Below are 18,771 nucleotides of genomic sequence, written 5' to 3'. Positions count from 1 at the left end.
GAGTCTGGTACCGTCAAGAAGAAGCGCAAGAAAATTGACTACCTAGGTAGGGTGAAACGTACAGAGAAAACCGTATAGCCGTGTATAGGTTCCCAAGTGATGGTGGGTCGCCTGATGAGCTTCCCAGAACAAAGACCTTGCCAGTTTGCCAAGGCCAGTGGGAGTCGGTGCTCCCTCGGTACCTGGTTCCCAGCTGGCGCGCACAGCCACCCATCCATTGTGGCTTGCTCGCTTGCTTCGCGCCTTTGTCATCGTCATACCAGTAGCAAGCAACACGACCTAGCGCTCCTCCTGCACCAACATCCACTTGTCAATAGAAATAACTTCCTCCGCCCCCTTCCTGACCCTCGTCTCTCAATCACCAGCAGATCGAGACGACCGCGACTTTCTCCTCTATCGACATCATTAGCACAGTTACCCAAATCCCGACGTGTTTGCTCTGTTGTTTGCGCCCGGCGCAACGCTAGGCTCCAGGCCCAGCCTGACCTGCTGCCTTGGTAGCACCCTCTGCAGAATCTATCATTCAAATCACCAGTAGATCACCGTCAAGATGAGCGCGCCACCGCCCGGAGGCCCGTCTGGCAGCGCGCCTGGCCACCCGAACGGCGCCCCGAAAGCCCAGAAGGCGAATCCTCTCCGACCGATGCGGAAGAAGCCACGCGCGAATCCCCTTGTTTCGCGAAAGGCAGGACCCAAACCTGGGGCGCAACCGAATGCTGGCTCACAGAATGGAATGAAGCCAAGTACTGAAGAGCGGCGGAAGCTCTATGATGGATGGTCGGAGCCACCACCTGCCCAGTTTACCGACATCGCCATCATGACGACCAAGAAAGCTCTTCTCGACGGCATTCGCTACCACATGATGAAGTTCTCCCAAGCAAAGATGGGTGACAAGCCCATCGACCCATCCGACCAGGACGACTTCGCACGACCCGTCACGCTGCACCGACGAGACGCCCGTCAACCTCCTCCAGGAAGAGCACCCAAGATAGAAGCTCCCGAAGTGCCACAGGTGGACGAGCAGGAGGCGGAGAGATTGGCCCAGATGAAGGCCGAACGAGAGGCCCAACGCGCCGTCGACCAGGCTAAGATTGCGCCTGTCGCCAAAGAGGTCAACCCTAAGCGACCCAAGAAGCAAAAAGAGGAGAAGACAAACTTTAACAGGGCCCCGAAAACACAAGCTGCCAAGAAGGAATCCGAGCTGCGATATGAAGAGGCCCTTCCATGGCATCTTGAAGATGCAGAGGGGAAGAATGTCTGGGTCGGTAGCTACGTCGCTGCCCTTTCCGAGTCAAACGTGGCTTTCATGATCGACCAGTCAGTCTTCCGCATGGTACCTCTTGAGAAGTGGTACAGGTTCACTTCAAAGCCCCCTTTCCAACCATTCACAATCGATGAGGCCGAGGCATTGATGGGCAAGAAGGTGGACGTTGGTCGTTGGGTCATGAAAGACGAGGAGAAGAGGGCAGGCCGGCAGGATCTTGAGGCTACTCGACAACTTCTCTACGGACGGGGCCCGATGGTCAAGACAGAGAGCGCTACTTTCAAGGCAGCCTCCAGGTCGGAAAAGCTTGAACATGACGAGATCGACATGTCAGGCGATGAGTTCCAAGACGATGACGAGGCCCCTCTCTTTGAAAAGAACGATGATGAAGATACCAAGGACTCGAAGGATCGCATTCGACGCGAGCAACTCGGCGCTAATCTCTTTGGTGACGGTGACGAACAGGAAGTCGACAGAGAGCTGGCTGAGGAGTTGAAGGAGGAGATTGAGCGACAAAAGCTTGGCAAGGCGACCAGAAAGGCGCTTATCAAGCGAGACCGAGAGGACATATATGAGAGTGATAACTCTGAGGACAACCCCTGGAGCAGCTCGGTAAGCATACCATAGGTACTTGCTGTTTGTGGACAAAGCCCACGCTAACACGTGAATTAGTCTGATGATTCCGACTCCGATGAAGAGGAGGAAGGGGAAGAGGATAAGAAGGATGAAGATAAAAAGGAGGATGACGATAAGAAGGCTGGCGAAAAGTCAAAGGGGTCTGGCACAAAGGGTACCAATACTCCATCCGGAAAGAAGCCTGAGGGTTCGAAGAAGGGCAAATCCCGTAAACGCCCCGGTTCGCCAACCCTCTCCGAGTCCAGTGGGAACGAATCCTCTCGGAAGAAGCTCAAGAAGACTGCCACGCCTGCTGCGGGAAGCAGGGCTGGCACTCCTCTGCCCCAGCGTACAGCTGCTCAGCGAATGGGCGCCGGATCCGGTAGCGACGGAGAAGCGACGGGTGGTGAGATGTCGGATGGCGCTGTTTCCAGGAAGAAGAAGTTGAAGCTTGTCAGCGGTAGTGCTCGAGGCACGCCGTCGGCATCTAGGGCTGGTAGCCCCATCCCGACACAAGGTGGTAAGCATCACTCAACCTTTGCAGCAAGTTGAAGCTGGGCTAACATGAATCTTTCAGGCGCCTCTCCCTCCGCTGGAGGCTCTATCATCGAGCCATCCGAAATTCTGGAAAAGATCCCCAACGAAGGCATCGTTATCGGTGATCTGATCAAGTTGTTCCAGCATCGTCTTGGTGATAGGCCTGGCCAGATGCCCAAGAGCGAATGGATCCAGCTTGTCAAGAAGCTGTGCGATTATGGTCCGGACAAGCGACTCCGCCGCAGGACTTAGGAATAGGGGAAGCACTGATTCCAAGTCTGGGCGGACAGACATGTGATGTGGATTTCGTTTCTCTTCATAATTCGTACCAGCCTCAGGATGTCCCAGCTGAGAACCTTTTTTGAACCGTCAGCGGGGGATGGATGCCACATGAGACTGAAACCCTACTAGCGTCCTGGGACGAGATGTAAAGCGCTCAGATATGGGTATATAATAGAATCCGTGTATCAAGAATTATGCCTCTACTCGTCCATTTGCCATGCGTAATCCAGCCCCTTATTCCGCTCTCTCCGGTTGATGGCCCTGAACCTCTCTCCCTCAAATCCGTTGCTACGATCAACTCCATCCCACCGATAGCCCGGCTTGATGCCATAGCGGTTCGGGGGTGCCGCACCAGCATAGACAGGCTTCCGTTTCGACTTTTTGCCCTTGCCCGGCGCGTCCTTCTTTTCTGCCATGAACTGCATCATGGGATCATTCCAGCGTTCCTGCTCTTTCAGCTCCTTGTTCATCTCCTCGTCGTCAGCTCTGCGAGCAAACGACATGAGCTTAGCATCTTGTAGCTGGTCGCGCCGCTTCCGCGCCTCCTCAAGCTGGACCTCGCCCTTGAGCGCCTCCTTGGCGAGCCGTTCCTTCTCCTCCGCCTCGGCGGCTGCGCGTCGCGCTTCGGCGCGTTTCATGGAGATGTCGATTCGTCGACCGGTGGCATCGCGATAAACTGTTTCTTCCTCCTTTGCTGATTTGCGGTGTCGTTCAAAGTCCTCGCGTTCCTCTCTTTGGCGTCGCTTGAGTTGCGCCGAGACGGCTGCTGCGCTCTGTAGACCTGCGTGGGTTCCATCGCTCATCTTGACCACACTCCCACCGTCCTCCACGATTGGCATTTCGTCGTCTTCATCTCTAGCCGCGTCATGCTCTGCAGCCGCTGATGCGAGGATGGCGTCCGCAGCGGCCGCAGAATCATCCTTCGGAGTTCCTTCCCCTTCTCCAACCGACTTCCAATTGCTTTTCTTGGTTTTTCGAAACTCGGCAGATCTCCCCGTTACCGTCACGGGGGCATCTGTACCCTCGTCATCTTGTTGGGCGCTGGAGTTACCCCAGCCCGAGTCGTCGTCGTCTTGTATAAGGAGGCCACCGCTGGCGTTGTCACCGCGCTTGCGCTTTCGCTTCTTTGATGGTTTCGGGTCGGCGACTAGATATCTAGAGGCTAGATAGTCTGCTAGGTCTGAGGGCATCGTGTGTCGGAATGTGGCAAAGATGAGGGTCAAGTGTTGTTCCCAAGCAACATCAACCTTGAAGTTGCACATGCAGCTTATGCAGGTACTGAATATCACCCTGGCTCCCCGCTAGAGTGATCTGGAGCTCCCACCTGGGCGGCCCACGTCTGCGGTATGAGGTAAGAAGGTACGTACCCCGTTCATATCCAGAGTTTCCACATCGTCGCCCGACCTTCACAGACCAAAAAGATCCATGTCCTTTCAAGCTTAAAGACACCTTCAGTTTTCAGTATTCGCCAAATGTACCCTTGCTCTCAGCGATAAGATCATGCCGAGCCGACTCTTGGCCTTGTCAGCTTGCGATTCACCACCCTCCTTCTCGAGCGTCTCTTGAACCCCCCCTCCCTCCGAACTCCGGCCCCGTTTCCTCGACTCCCTGTCTCTTACTCGATAACGTCAAAGCAAGTCGCCGTACGCCGTCGCCTTCATGCCACAACCTCTCGAAGATGATGTCTCGCCGACGGAACCACTCCAGGCTTTGCCGGTGGCAGCATCGGCCATGAAATTTCCCAAAGCGCGACATTCTACCCCTATCCTCGAGTCGCTGCCGTTGTCGCAATCCGAGACCAACCTGGCCTTTCGACGATCCAACCCCTCTGCCGCCTCACTCTACGCTTCTACGCTATCACCGCCGGGGTCAAGATCCATATCGCCAGCTGGCCGAGGTTCTCCATCTCGAGTCCTCTCGCACACCGTTTTCGACTCCCGGTCCAACCGAATACTCGCCGAGAATGCGGGAGACAGTCCGGCTGAGCCACTAAGTCTGGTTTTGCGGGCATTCGTTCCCCATGTCTCCATTTACACTTCAGAGGATACGGAGGCTTTGATGACGGAGAAAGGGTTCCGTCATGGCCTCTGGGAACTTCTGCGACCGTTTGGCGAGGACGTCCAAGGCAAGATCACGATTAGGGATAGTAATGGGATGAGCCGAGGGGTCGAGGGCTTTTCGATCCGATTTACAAGATTCGGCGACAATGTTGAGCATCCAGACCCCACGGTGTCTGGCCTCAAGAACCCGGCGCCGTCGCAAGGGCAAAATGGTAGCCAGGCGAGCACGTCGCGAGACAAGCAACTTCTGGCAGATGTGGAAGCTGTCGTGGAGAGGCACTTGTCCTATGCGGAAGAATCCTTTGCGGCACCACCACAGCACGGCGTGTTTGCAAACCAAGACATGTCAGAAGAGACATCACCATACTATGCCCTATACCTGCGACGGCTGCTGTCTGGCCTCCCCATATCACCCCATGAGACTTTCTCACATCCAGTAGCGTGTGTTATCGCAATTAGCTCGCGGAATCCTAACCCGATTGAAGAGCTGAGGCGGCTATATACGGAGACAAACCAGGGTAGCCAAAGGCTGCCATTGTGGGTGGACAGTGACTATCTACGATATTACGTTCTGGTGCACGACGAGGAGAAGGATGACATCACAAGGTCTATGGGACTTTTTGAGCAGATGAAGCGTCATCTAGGCATACACTGCCATCTCCTACGTCTGCGAAGCAGCCAGAGCGCCGAAACAGACGATGACAGCATCCCGCTTCCTCGCAGCGACTGGATGTCTGCTCGCGAGGAACTTGAGGACATTCGGCGAAGTGAAGATGATGAGGACTTTGAAGATCCCACGCGATACATATTCGAGTCGGACGCCACCGCTATTCGCACTTTTGTGCGGGAGATGGTGGCACAGTCTATCGTACCTACAATGGAGCGACATGTTTCCATCTGGAATGATCAGGTTGCCTCACGGCGGAGAGGCATCACAGGACGTTTCATGAATTTGTCAAGGAAATGGGCGTTTGGTGGCAGCTCAAGGTCCTCATCGAGCACCAGTAGCTCAAGGGATAATTATAACATGGCTGGGTTCTACTCAGCAGAAGCACCCGAAGCCATCATGCGAAAACTGGCCGATTATGCTTTCATGTTGCGAGACTGGAAGTTGGCGCAGTCGACATATGATCTTTTGCGATCCGACTTTAGCGATTCCAAGGCCTGGAAACATCATGCTGCAGCCAACGAAATGGCTGCACTGAGTCTCCTCATCATGCCAGTGCAGATGTCATCGAAAAACAGGGCTGAGACGATTGATCAGATGCTCGAGGCTGCCTTTTACTCTTACAACACCCGGTGCAGCTCTCCATATGGAGCCTTGCGCAGTCTAACACTCGGTCTCGAGCTGCTTCGCCTTCGAGGCGGGACAAATATTGATGATGCGGGTCGATGGGGAGTCCGACTCCTCGAATCCAAGATCCTTGGTAGTGTTGGAGATGCTCTCATGAAGGAACGCCTCGCTATCTGCTACGGGTCTAAAGAAGGCGTGGGGAGTTGGCACTGGGGATCACGCCGTCGCAAATCCGCGACATGGAGTGTGCTCAGCGCAGATGCTTGGCTTCAACAGTCAAAGCACATTCAGGCGCGGCGATGTCTGGACGAGGCACACAGGATGTACTCGACATTACCGCACAAGTCGGGTATCACCAAGTTTGGGGCGGCGGGCGACTTCATGGCGTCGCTGCAGCACAGTCTTGCCGAGTCTCCTGATGCGTCAGATAATGAGAATGAGGAGGGAGACGACGATGATATTGATGAGGAGAGCGAGGCGCTGAATGACATGCGTTCGAGGAGGCCGAGTGCTGTATCGGGGGATATGTTTAGAGATACGACGGCTAAGGAAGGGATGGATGACGGCACATAGACGGAATCTAATGAGCATCAATCTTCTAAATGACCTTTGTCTATCTTGACATGCACCCGCCTTCACCAGATGATGGCCTTGACAAATCTGCTCATCAAGGCACTCGAAGGCCTTCGTCCACGATATGTCACGGCAACAGTCATTAACTAGAGTAAGTATTCACATAGTGAAATCAGTTTTAGTTAATGTCTAATCTAAGCTACCCGTAATTACAGGTTTGATATATCATAGTCTCATCATTTTATGATCAACCCCCTTTTGTCCATAACAATTACTGTTGATCGGCTTGGGCTCGGCGGCGAGCCGCCTCCTCTCGCACAAGAGCAGCTCGCTGCTCCGCGACAAGCAGTCGGTGCTTCCGAAAAGCGCCGATTGTCGAGATGACACCTAGGGCCGAAATGCCAGCTGCCACCTTCATGTCCACTCGAAAAGACTCCGAGTAGGTGTAGCGGACGGCCGCCCACTGCGAGTCAGAGAGGTGGGAGTCGGGCCCGCCGATGGTTGCCTTCTCGAAGGGAGTCAGGATTCCGGAGAGGTACTCCACGATTCTCTGGTTGAGAAGGGCTGACGAGGTTGCGATGCCCAAACTACCACCAAGGAGGCGCGTCTGAGAGAGGATACCTTGCGCAGGTGCTTGACGAATGGTTAGCCTAATACGTTAAAATCAAACTATGAATCAGCAACGTACCAAAATCTCGGATAGGCGCCTCGATTGTCGACAGCATGGTGGATGAAGCAACCGTCAAGCCAAAGCCCAGACCGCAGAATGTGATGAAACCAAGCAACTTGGCGTCGTCAGGGGCATGGTCAAGAGTAACCAGCAATCCACAGCCCAATGTCATCAAGCAAGAGCCAACGAAGAGGGTTTCAAAGACATAGTTCTTGACAGAGTTGAACTTGCCAGCCAGGATGCTTCCAAGGGCCGACGCTCCGAGCATTGGGAGCAACATGACACCTCCAACGAGAGCAGACTTGCCACTGACGACTTGGATTCGCAGAGGGATCGCGTATATGAGCAGCAGATAGGGGAAGCCGATGAAAAGAGTGTTGAGGGCGGCGGTCGTGTACACTCGGTTGCGGAAGAGGTTGATCGGGAAGGCGGGTGCAAAGCGTTCACTCAATCGGTGCTGAATGAAGACCTGCCAGCCGACAAGCAAACCCCAGGCGAGTAGTCCACACAGGAGGGGCGCGATAAACATGGCCGTCTTCCATCCGCCGTTAGACGAGGTGCCAGCTGTCTGGAAGGCAAAGATAACCAGGACGGCAGCGGCGATGGCGAGAAAGGATCCAAAGTAGTCGAGTTCCTTCCAGGCACGCCGTTCGATCGTGGGCAGGTGTTCAGCCTTGGGCCAAGTGAATATGAAGATGACCAGAGATACAAAGCCCACAGGGCCGCTGGGAAGTGTTAGAAGCGTTGCGCAAAGGGAAAGGGGGGGGGAACATACTTGATCCAAAAGACCCATCTCCAGGTGGTGTAGTGAGTAAGGATACCACCGAGAACAGGTCCCAAGACACCGGAGAGAGCAACAATCATGCCGACCAGCGCTCCTATGTGCTGGGCCAGGTGAGGGGGGCTTAGCTCCGGGAGGATGATCATGGTAAGGGCATACAGGCCTGGGCGAGTTAGACTAAGGAGCACAGAAAGGAGAGTCTAGAACATACCGGAGCCACCAATGCCCTGAAGAGCGCGAAAAGCGATGAGCTGCTCGAGATTCTGGGAGAAACCACAAGCCAGAGAGAAAGCGAAGAAGATGATGTAAGCGGCAATGAAGGCATCGCGTCTTCCGACGATGTCGGAGATGCGGGCGAAGACGACGGCGCAACCCAGGTAGGCGAGAGTGTAGGCGAGGGCCACCCAGTTGACCTCCTCCAGGGCCTCAAAGTCGACGCCAATGCTGTAGAGGCTCGTGGCGACGATGGAGGTGTCGATCATGGAAAGGAACAGACCAAGCAGGACTCTTTCACAGGGGTTAGTTGGAGGAAGAAGGATGATTCAAAGGGAGGGTCAAGCTCACCCGAGACTCAAGGTCCAGAAGCGAGCCGGTGGGATCGCGGCCTCGATACGGGGCTCATCCTTTGGAGTTGAAGGAGGAGCAGAAGGACTCTCGGCGGGAAGCACCACTCCAGACTCGCCCTGGTCCTGGACAGAGTCACTCTCCTTGAGATCCGTATCCGTAGACATTGCGTCGAAGAGCTGAAGAGTCGATGTTTTCCTTCAAGTTGGGACTGAAGAGAAGGTGATAGTGTCACTACTAGGTAGTAGAGAAAATACTGCCGCGATGTAAAGTGCAGTTCCCAGGTGATGTAGACGAGCAGATTAGCAGTGTTGGACCAAGTCAATAATATGTAAACGGGGAGTCATTCATATAAGTGCCCAAACAAAGCAGTGAATAGGTAGATTTCGGCAATCATGTGCTTCGCATTCGACCGTCCAACCCGAGCGTTTGTCATCTAAAGCCGGTTCGTTGAAGGGGGGGATGTCAATCAACGGGTCCCATTTTGATCAAGGAAGGGACATGGGCAGGAGAAGATCGCATTTGAAGGAGACAGCGTTCGCCTCCATTGTCGTTCACGATCCCTGAGGCAGCCAAGAAGGGAAGGGGACGACATCTAACGAATTTCTATTGGCCAGCTCACGCGATCTCGAACATGGAGGTGCGTTAAATGAGGCCTTTGCAGTGGAGTGAGACGTCCGCACTCGCATTCGCCTGACGCCATGCGGCAGCTGCGACCAACACCCACTTTCCACGGAGCATTACCGGAAATATGGGCAAACGGCCGTCTAATAGCGAGATTCTGGGGGCAGCGCTAGACAGAAACCAGTAATTCATTCGATTCGATCTAAGGACCCTGAGTTGAGAGCCGTTGGGGGGGAATCGGGATACAAGAGGGGAGCGAGATGGTATCGTGGCGCTGCTAACTTTACCAGTTTGGGTTCATGAAAGGGAGGCAGCAACTACCTAAGTCTAAAGTTTTCAACAAAGTATAGAGCAGACAGATCTACTGAGATTAGGTACAATGATTTGCTATAGCTTCGACGAAAGACATCGATAACTTTTGACGTGCATGGGCATAGTATCGTTCCTTGATGCCAAGCAACGGGACGGACCTCCGTGTCTGCCCCAGATGAAAGCTCGCACTCGCTTGGCACGGACCATGTCCCCCGATAAAAGCTGCTACAACAGGCTTAGCGTGTTTTCTTTTTTCACCAACAACACCACGCGCTAAGCGATTTGAGGAAACAACCCAACAGGCACCAACCACCACGCCCCAGTTATTCGCACTCTCTCACATCGGCCACGCCTACGAATGGCTTCGCCTAGAACTACAAGCTATCGTAAGCCCGTTGCTCGCATTTGAGCCTCATCCCGAGTCCGAACGGCACTTCTATTCTTTCGTATCGACCATCATATCATTCCTTTTCGCTAAGGCGCGTTCGGTAGTTGAACAAGCCACACGGCATCTCGGCAGCCCGAGTCCATCTTTCATCCACCTAGACAGCAACGCAACCACATCCTTAACCATGGCCGACGTCATGACCCAGACTCCCCCGGTCCTTCACGGTCCCTCGGAGAAGGAACGAAAGTATGATCGTCAGCTCCGCTTGTGGGCAGCCTCTGGTCAGGCCGCTCTCGAGTCGGCCAACATCCTCCTCGTCAACTCGGGTGCTGGCACCGTTGGTGTTGAGACACTCAAGAACCTGGTGCTTCCTGGTATCGGCCGCTTCACCATTGCTGATCCAGCTGCCGTGAGTCACGAAGATCTCGGCGTCAACTTCTTCGTCGATGACAGCTGGCTGGGCAAGTCAAGAGCTGAAGCATCCACCAACTTTCTCCTTGAGCTTAACACAGAGGTCCAGGGCGAGTGGTACCCCAAGTCTCAGGTCGGTTCCCACCTTTGAATCATTTTCATAGCTAACCTTGCGCAGAATGATTCCTTCAGCCTTCAAGACCTTCTCACCAACGCACCCAAGTTTACCATGATCCTATATGCTTTGCCCTTGCCACAAGACCAGGTGCAACTCATTCATGAATATGCCAGTCACCACAAGACGCCTACCATCGCCGTTCACTCTGTTGGCTACTACTCCTACTTCAAGACCACCTTGCCTGGAACCTTTCCCATCGTCGATACTCATCCCGACGAGGCCGCCACTACGGATTTAAGGTTGCTGGCTCCTTGGCCCGAGTTGACGGAGTTCTCCAGGGAAATGACCAAGGATATTGACAACCTCGACAACCATGAGCATGGCCACCTGCCTCTAGTGGTCATTCTTCTTCATTACCTCGAACAGTGGCAGCAGGGCCACGATGGGGCCTATCCCACCAGCTACGCTGACAAGACCGCATTCCGCAAGACCGTCTCCGAAGCGATGCGGAGAGACAATCCTGAGGGCGGCGAAGAGAACTTTGAAGAAGCCGTAGCTGCTGTCATGAAACATGTCGTGGTGCCATCTCTCCCCAGTTCCCTTCAGCAAGTATTTGACTATATCCACGAGCCTGTAAGTCCCAGTCGCATCCATCTATGATAGCTTACTAACTCGTTCACCAGCACGAAGTCAAGTCTGGCTTTTGGATCATTGCCGAGGCTGTCAAGCGATTTTACTCCGAGCAAGGTCGTTTGCCCGTACCTGGCGGACTCCCTGATATGAAGGCACAGTCCAGTGTCTACATCAAGCTTCAAAATATCTACAAGAATCAGGCTCGCAAGGATGTTGAACATGTCCTCGACACAGTCCGGAGTATCCCTGGTGGCGAGGAAATCGACCCAGCTCAGGTGGAGCTCTTTTGCAAGAATGCTCGCTTCATCAAGCTGATCAATGGGCTTGAAGATAAGACAGTCAAGCTTGATCAAGTTGTCGGTAAGTTACATCAGGTCGAACGCCTTGTAGTACAGATAGCTGACGTGCCAAACTCGATAGAACAACAACTCGCCAACGATGAGATTGCCGCCGTTGCTGGCCCTGAAATGCCGCTCTCTCTTCTCCCCATATACCTTGCTCTCTCGGCAACCTCCAACGTTACCACCGCTTCTGCCGACGACATCATGACATTCATTGGACAGAATGCACCTCAGGCCGCCAGTAATGAGCGTTACCAGAAGACGGCCCAAGAGGTGGATCGAGCTGCGGGCGGTGAACTTCACAACATCTCCGCCGTCACTGGTGGCATGGCCGCGCAGGAGATGATCAAGATTATTACGAAACAGTACGTGCCGATTGACAACACGTGCATCTTCGACGGTATCGACAGTCGATGCCAAGTCCTACGCCTGTGAGGAACGCCACGAGCAACAGGCTGAACAGGATGATGAATGGCCACAAGGTCCTCCCATGGAGAGCCAAGCCAAGGGTGATGATCAGCGATTCAGTGTGACGAACACTGAGGAGAGGTGCCCCCTGAATGCCCAATGGGCTCCTGTGTGAGATCGATACACGACACATGCAGAGCAGGAAATGCCAGAGTTGGGACACCATGACGAATAACAATGAGATAGATTCACGGCGACTGCTGTGTAAAAGAATGATAAGAAGTAGAAATAAGTTTTTTAGTATCGCACACGGTTCTAGTGACCCTCCACCTAGTTGTCAGTAACATAATGAGTAAATATCCCAGCTACTTAGGTATCAATAACCAACACCTCCCCCAACCACCACCCGCCGCCAAACCAACCGCTGAAAATGGGAACTCAGCACAACAAAACGAGAGGCCCAAAACTGGGCCTGAGAGCAAAAAACATACAACAGCGGGGATTCGCTGGTCGTCACCGACCCAACTACTAATCCGCCCCTCACCGGCTTATCTATGGGAGAGCGGACGGGATCCCGAGTTCTCCGGTGGGTATGGTCGTATGTGAAAGGAATTCCTCCATAACTAGCCTATATTCCCCCGTGTTCTCAAGCTGATGTCAGAGCAGATGGGGCTTTTGACATTCTGGGCATCCCGTTCACCTGTTTCACCCCTGGCCTCGGCTGCGCGATCAACATCTCCAGCTCTGACAACACCTCTTCAATATTCTTGTGGTTCGAGAGCTCCACCTTGATGACCTCACAGAGGTGGCTCGGGCATAGCGGGTTATCTCTCTTGGTCGATCTTGCATGGTAGGTGGCCGTCCTCAACAGGTTCTTGATCAGTCGTCCCTGTCCATTGAGTTAGCTAGAGCCCAAACACTTGGGATGATGCAAACTCACATTCACCTCCAACCTGCCCAAGATCTCAAACATATGGGGCGTCCAGCTCGTTTCGTCCGTCACCTTGCCATTGAAACGCACAAGGGCCTCCCAAATGCCCTGCCGTTCCTTAGGGCCCAGATCGGGCAGCTTGATGGTGAGGTGTATCCGACTCTGAAACGCCTCGTCGAATTGGTCCTGGCGGTTCGTTGTGAGGAAGAGTATGCCCTCAAAGTATTCCAGCATTCTCAGCCAGACATTTCAAGCCTCAAGGTTAGACAGGGCTGGACAGCGCAGTGTGGAGGAAGCTCACCCGCGACAATTGCGTTTCTCTCGAGCTCTGAGGAGCTTCTCTTGGTCATGACCACGTCTGCTTCGTCTAGGAGTATGATGGCCTTCCATCTCTTGCCAAGTTCGAAGACCGATGTCAACTTTTCCTCCACTCTCGTAACATCGACGCTTAGTTCACCGCCTGAGACGCTGTATAGTGGAGAGCCGTTCAGCTCCGCGATGCCCTCTGCATTGTATTAGCATATCTATTCATGTTGGAGCATCCTGAATCCAGGACGCGACATACCTGCTGTAAGGGTCTTGCCTATGCCCGGTTTTCTGTCCCAAGTCAGCGCTATTCGCTCCTCATCCTCCAAGAAGCGAAGCCTACCCGTGCAGCATCATCACAAGACCCTTTCCCTTATTCCTGACAACATCATCAAAGTCGTCATCCAGCCCACCGTTCTGATGGCCCATGACGAGGGATCTGACCAGCGACTTCGTTGTCGGATCGGCTTGCAAAGATTGGAAGGGGACCTCGCTCGCCTCGACGGGCGTAAGGTTTTCGATCAGGACCCAACCCCATTTCTTCGATTTCAGCCCATAAGCCGGCATGCGGGGCGGGCTGAGAAGGAGCAGGTCTTCCATGGTGCTCACGCCGCGTCTTTCTGGGATTTTCTTAAGCAGAGCGACAAATGCGTCTTTCTCTCCGTCATCAGGGCCACTAGATTTGGCTGTAGGAGAGTCGGAGTCAGAGTCGGAGTCGGAGTCGGAGTCGGAGCCTGACGATGGCGATCCTTTTCCGAGGTTCTCAAGGCAAGATGCCTGAGAGGGACTCGAGTCCAAGAATGCTTTATAGTCGACGACAACACGCTCATTGGTCTGGTTCAACACCTAGTCAGCATGGTGCAACAGCAATGGAAACGTGTCGCAGTCTGGAGAAACTCACCACGCCCCTGGCAGAGGCATCAACTCTATCGTTACTCCACACGGGTCCTTTATAATGGCGGTATGCGTGGCCGTTCAGATCGCAACCCATGATGTCCCGGTAGACCTGACCTCTCTTGACGATCTCATCCGTGACTTGGGCGGCCCGGTCAAAGTAGCGCTTCGGCACCAGAGGCAGCTCGGAGATGTCCATGCTCCTATCGACCCTTCCAGCAAAGGAGATGGCGCATCTTCGATTCGTGAGCCCCAGTTCATGGCCGTTGAAGTCGAGCCGTGCACCAGTGACCCACCAGCGGGTTGGGTTATTGGGATCAGCCAGAACATCACGGCAGAGCCAGCACTCAGGATCCCCCCCAGTGTTGAGAAACAGCAGCTCGTTGGGTGGATACAGGGTCCACAGCGTCTTGTCGTTGACTTTGCCCTGGGCAATCATCGACTCGTATTCCGCAATGTTGTTGATGGTCAGTTTGTCGTTGCGAAAGAAGTCATGCAGCAGCTTGACCTCGGCGCGGCTCTCCTCTTTCTCGCTTCCGTTCACATACGCCTCGATCTCCTTTCGTCGGAAGAACAATTCGTAGAAAGGTGCTGGCATGACGATGGGAGTGGAGGTGATGTCAAAGCTTGCGTGTGTGTCGACGACGATGCTTCGAAAGATGTCGCAGAGTGTTGGGGACTGAATGCACAGCTCGGTGCCCGTAAGCATGTCCCTATCGCCATGGCGATTGACGATCCTGCGGACGAGGACGGAGAAACGGTCAAACTTGCGGAGGGCCCGCTTGCTTGCCTTGGGAGCTTGGGGGAGGTATTCGGAGGTGGGACCCAACTCTTCCTCCGTCCCAAAGGGAGTCGGCGTCTTGATGACGGTGACGTCTTTGAAGCCTTTGTGGGTGAATTGTGCTACCTCCTCAAGATCCCCGGCTACCGTCGAGGGTGAAGAAGTACTTTTGTCGTCGGAGCAGATGCCGTGTTTTTGATATACCTCGAGAGACATTGCGTTTAGTCTTTAGAGGATGGAGAAGAGAGGGTCGAGTTGAGGTGAGGTTCTCATCCGTTTTGCTGCATCTCGTTGGCAAAGAGGGATTGGGTTTCGAAGAAATACCCTGAGCGGAAGATTTACCCCAAGTTGGTTTCAAGCGCAAGATCGGCTGCCTCCCATGAAGGCTGTAAACCTGTGGCAAGGCAGAATCAAGGCAGATAATGGCAGTGACTGCTCTTCTATACTGCCATGCCTTGACAATGAGACGTGTCGCCATGCTTGTGGTAAAAGAGCAGAACCGCCACACATGTACGGTTGCCTTGTCGCCTGCCTTACTGTATGCCTCTCCTCTAGGCTCTAAACCTTGGGCAAGGTGGAAACGACATTATCCTACACCGCCATACCTCAGCTCGAGATGTGCTGTTATGGGTGTGGTGGAAGTGCAGAACCGCCACACACATAGGGCTGCCTCACTGACTGCCTTGCCGCAAGCAATCTGTTTACTTCTCTAGAAACTTTGCAAGGCGGCCCAAAAAGCTGGCCCGGCCTGCTCTCCAGCCCAACCAGAGACCATGTTGAACTAAGACGTGATGGATCCTATCAGGCTTTTCTTCCCTCCCGCCTCACTTTTCTTTTGGAGTTGATCCTTGTCCAGTGTGATTTTCCTGGTTGAAATCACAAAATCTCCCTCGGGGGTGTCGAGGCCTCCTGATCAGGCCGCAAATCAGGGCGCGATTTGAGGCTGGGTGTAACTCGACTTGCACACCAACGGCGGCAAGCGACTGTTGATGTTTCTGCCTTTGGAGAACAAGGATAGTGTTGAAATATTGAGGGTTTCCAGAGGCACATGTTGCTTTATAAATAAGTACTCGCCCTCCTTCAAAGGGGTTGGGGAAGCTGATCTCATCAGGCTGCTCATTTGAGTCCAAACAACACTCCTCAACTACACTTTATCACCTATTCCATCATCCTTTTACATTTATCTTGTTCAAACCTAGCCAAATACATTGCACGCCATCATGAAAAACCTGACGGGTGCCTGGGGCAAAAAGAAGAGGCGGCGTCGAACAGAAACGACGACAACGCCCCCATCCAACCCAACCGAAGCACCCGACCGAAACGCCCCAATCCAGCTATCTGAGGCCGATCTCATCAAGAAATCCTGTGAGTTCAGAGAGTTTTCCTCTCCCGACTTCGCGCCCGGCGTCATCGTCCGTGAAGGGCTGGACAACAGCGAGGACCTGGTCGCATACGGTGTCCCAGACAACTTGCAAGAGGAGCTATGGAAGGAGGAGATTGCAAGGCTTGCTGCAGCTGTCAGAGACCTGGATACTCCTATCCACTTTGCAGGCTCCGAAGAGTTCAAGCTCGACTCCAAGGAAGCCCACGAGAGCCTAGCAGGCCTAGCCGACAAGGTGCTCATTGCGCTCTACATCATCATCAATGATGCGCAGGGTGTCCTGCTCAGGCATTTTCCTGACCTGGTTGAGGAAATACATGTCTTCAAGCAGGGCCGTGAGATACTAGAGCGCTTTGTCGCCAATAACAGCCAAGATGACGACGATGACGACGATGGTGACAGAGGAGCCAAGACCCGCGATACCCGTCTTGACGCACTCAACATCAACCACGCCGACTACTTTGAGTTTGTCAACTACGTGACGGCGACCATTGCCCGAATGTTCTGTAAGGCAGCATCAGGCAAGATGTGGCACGACACGATCCTGGTCAAGTTTGCCAAGATGGCAGCCAAGATGAAGGTCGTATCTGGCGGTCTCCGGGAGCATGCCATAACGTCGCTGCAGAACACGCCGGCTACAAAGCCGGCCCCCAACATTGGATACGGGGGCGCCGGAGGCCGAACTGCAGACCACGGCCAGAGCGGCCCAGGACGAAACATGCTCGAGAATCTAGAGGGGATGATGGGGATGATGGGCCTCAAGGGGAGTCAGCCATCCTTCGTAGGCCCCAACACGGCGCATAGAGCCCTCACAAGGCTGTACTTTATGCAAGAGGCCATGGCGCAGTACCCGATATTCAAGATCTACCAGTACGTCCTCGTGACCTTGCGCGGCACCAACACACTGCGAACGGCATTGAGCACGTCGTATGAGATGAGTGCCATGTTGTACAAGACGGGCTACGGCGACTTCCCCGTCTTTCTATTCCAGGACATTGACGGCGAGTTCCTCGGCAGTTCAAGCGACGAGAACATCAATGTCTCCCATGCTTCGTTCCAGGTGGCCAACATGGCAGCCAATGGTGTGGAAAGTCGACACCAAGCCTCGCAGAACAATAAGAGCAAGACTGTGAGCAAGGCCAAGGGCACCAATCTGCCGCCGCCACCAGACATCCAAACGTCAGTTGGGACCACCGTCACCTGGTTATATACGGAACACGCCGACCCGGGATCTAGCGACTCGGAGCTGAAGCAAATGCGCCTCAACACCATGAGCGACGTCATTACCGTCATGGTGCCCATGACGCTCGCCAGCCCCACGGTCGTTACAATGGTGACCAAATTCATCGGAGTTCTCGCCTTTGCCGAGGGTAACCTCAACCATGGGGAGACAACCGTCCTGTATCGGCCAACCGAGTTCAAGGCGAGCTTCTGCCTCACCACCGATGAGTATCGCAAGACGTGGGGTGACCACCCGGACCGGGGTCTTGTCTCCCAGCTATCTGCGTCCCTCGTGGCCCGCGATTCTCTGCTATCGTGGCACCCTGGCAAGCAGACCCTCCGCCGAGTCCGGACCATAGGCATGGAGTTACCCACGCCAGGGGCTAATCTCCAAGAGCGCGAGCGAGAACGGGAACGTGAGCTGCGGGAGGAGCAGGAGCACATCCAACACAGCTTGAAGCAGTTTGAGCACGCATCGAAGCGTATGGAGGAGTGGATCTTTGAAGAAAACGGCGTGCGTGTTCGCTGTGACTGGTATGTCGGGACTGTCTCTGCTGTGGCGGCTGTCCTGGTTTTCAGTGGGATCGCTGCTGGCATCACGATAGGCGAACGGTTGCCCGGCGTGGATCCTTTCAACATCACGACCTTCTCCTGGGTCTTGGCAGCCTTTCTTATCCTCATCGCAAAGAGTTTTCGCGTTGCAAGCTGGACGTGGTGGGATTTCCTCCATCGACAGGTCCTATGTCGCAGTGTTTCGGAGTTGAGCTCCGTGACGGGTATTGACGATCAGCTCATCCTTGCACGGCTGCTTCAACAAGAGTCTGGGACACCCCTTCAGACCCGGGGGCCGTTCAATACGGTATTTTCCCGCAAGGCGAGCGGGGGGGACGGCTTTTCCATCGATCAGCCGCTGAGTATCCGGACCATGCTACTCAGCGGGCTCATCATGATCCAGGTGCGGGCCATATACCACGGCAAGTTTCTGGTATGCTTGGATCTCCGGAGGGGAACCGAATTCAATGTGGTGTTGCAGACCAAGGAGGAGGTGGTGGACGAGGAGGAGTGCATCGTCAGCGATAGACTGGTTGACGAGCATTCGCTGGGGACGGAACATCGCATCATCCTGAAGAAGGCCAAGGCGTCTTGGAGTCGGGTCGTTGGGGTGTATGGGCGGAATGATGCGTGGTTTATTTAATTGAGAGGACTTGGTGCGGTGTACTTGTGAGAGTGCTGAGGGAATAGGAGGGATTTGTGTGGATGAAGGGGCAAGTTGGATGCGATTGAATTGCCTTGACCCTGAATACTGGTAGTGGGTTCTCAAGGCTATCCAGAGCGCTCTGTCTCAGGGGTCACCGGTTGTGGAAAGGTTGAATGAATCAAGT

General features: G+C 54.1%; 7 protein-coding genes across 7 annotated transcripts; 4 read left to right on the top strand and 3 right to left on the bottom strand.

Annotated features, from left to right (window-relative positions):
- Positions 1 to 550: 550 nt before the first annotated feature.
- NCS57_00838500 (uncharacterized protein) lies at positions 551 to 2,668 on the top strand (the record flags this gene model as incomplete). Its single annotated transcript, XM_053058201.1, has 3 exons — positions 551 to 1,876; positions 1,937 to 2,399; positions 2,457 to 2,668. The coding sequence occupies 3 exons, from the start codon at positions 551 to 553 to the stop codon at positions 2,666 to 2,668; spliced, it is 2,001 nt and encodes a 666-aa protein (XP_052912032.1).
- A 230-nt stretch (positions 2,669 to 2,898) lies between these two features.
- NCS57_00838400 (uncharacterized protein) lies at positions 2,899 to 3,951 on the bottom strand (the record flags this gene model as incomplete). The annotated part of the gene is made up of 1 exon (XM_053058200.1): positions 2,899 to 3,951. Exon 1 carries the CDS (start codon positions 3,886 to 3,888, stop codon positions 2,899 to 2,901), a length of 990 nt encoding a protein of 329 aa, XP_052912031.1. The 5' UTR covers positions 3,889 to 3,951.
- Positions 3,952 to 4,357: 406 nt separating this feature from the next.
- On the top strand, positions 4,358 to 6,625 carry NCS57_00838300 (uncharacterized protein; the record flags this gene model as incomplete). Its single annotated transcript, XM_053058199.1, has 1 exon — positions 4,358 to 6,625. The coding sequence occupies one exon, from the start codon at positions 4,358 to 4,360 to the stop codon at positions 6,623 to 6,625; it is 2,268 nt and encodes a 755-aa protein (XP_052912030.1).
- Positions 6,626 to 6,896: 271 nt separating this feature from the next.
- NCS57_00838200 (MFS domain-containing protein) lies at positions 6,897 to 8,807 on the bottom strand (the record flags this gene model as incomplete). Its single annotated transcript, XM_053058198.1, has 5 exons — positions 6,897 to 7,258; positions 7,314 to 8,020; positions 8,071 to 8,239; positions 8,288 to 8,583; positions 8,641 to 8,807. The coding sequence occupies 5 exons, from the start codon at positions 8,805 to 8,807 to the stop codon at positions 6,897 to 6,899; spliced, it is 1,701 nt and encodes a 566-aa protein (XP_052912029.1).
- A 1,341-nt stretch (positions 8,808 to 10,148) lies between these two features.
- On the top strand, positions 10,149 to 11,902 carry NCS57_00838100 (ThiF domain-containing protein; the record flags this gene model as incomplete). Its single annotated transcript, XM_053058197.1, has 4 exons — positions 10,149 to 10,508; positions 10,554 to 11,126; positions 11,177 to 11,486; positions 11,547 to 11,902. 4 exons carry the CDS (start codon positions 10,149 to 10,151, stop codon positions 11,900 to 11,902), a joined length of 1,599 nt encoding a protein of 532 aa, XP_052912028.1.
- A 619-nt stretch (positions 11,903 to 12,521) lies between these two features.
- Positions 12,522 to 15,003, bottom strand: NCS57_00838000 (ATPase-AAA-core domain-containing protein; the record flags this gene model as incomplete). Its single annotated transcript, XM_053058196.1, has 6 exons — positions 12,522 to 12,764; positions 12,816 to 13,022; positions 13,085 to 13,311; positions 13,372 to 13,403; positions 13,456 to 13,946; positions 14,014 to 15,003. The coding sequence occupies 6 exons, from the start codon at positions 15,001 to 15,003 to the stop codon at positions 12,522 to 12,524; spliced, it is 2,190 nt and encodes a 729-aa protein (XP_052912027.1).
- A 1,004-nt stretch (positions 15,004 to 16,007) lies between these two features.
- Positions 16,008 to 18,584, top strand: NCS57_00837900 (uncharacterized protein; the record flags this gene model as incomplete). The annotated part of the gene is made up of 1 exon (XM_053058195.1): positions 16,008 to 18,584. The coding sequence occupies one exon, from the start codon at positions 16,008 to 16,010 to the stop codon at positions 18,582 to 18,584; it is 2,577 nt and encodes an 858-aa protein (XP_052912026.1).
- Positions 18,585 to 18,771: the final 187 nt, after the last annotated feature.

The sequence above is a fragment of the Fusarium keratoplasticum genome, chromosome 6 (assembly GCF_025433545.1).
Source record: "Fusarium keratoplasticum isolate Fu6.1 chromosome 6, whole genome shotgun sequence".
NCBI lineage: Eukaryota > Fungi > Ascomycota > Sordariomycetes > Hypocreales > Nectriaceae > Fusarium > Fusarium keratoplasticum.
The sequence above is the reverse complement of the archived record's forward strand: the minus strand, read 5'-3'. Positions and strand labels throughout refer to the sequence as shown.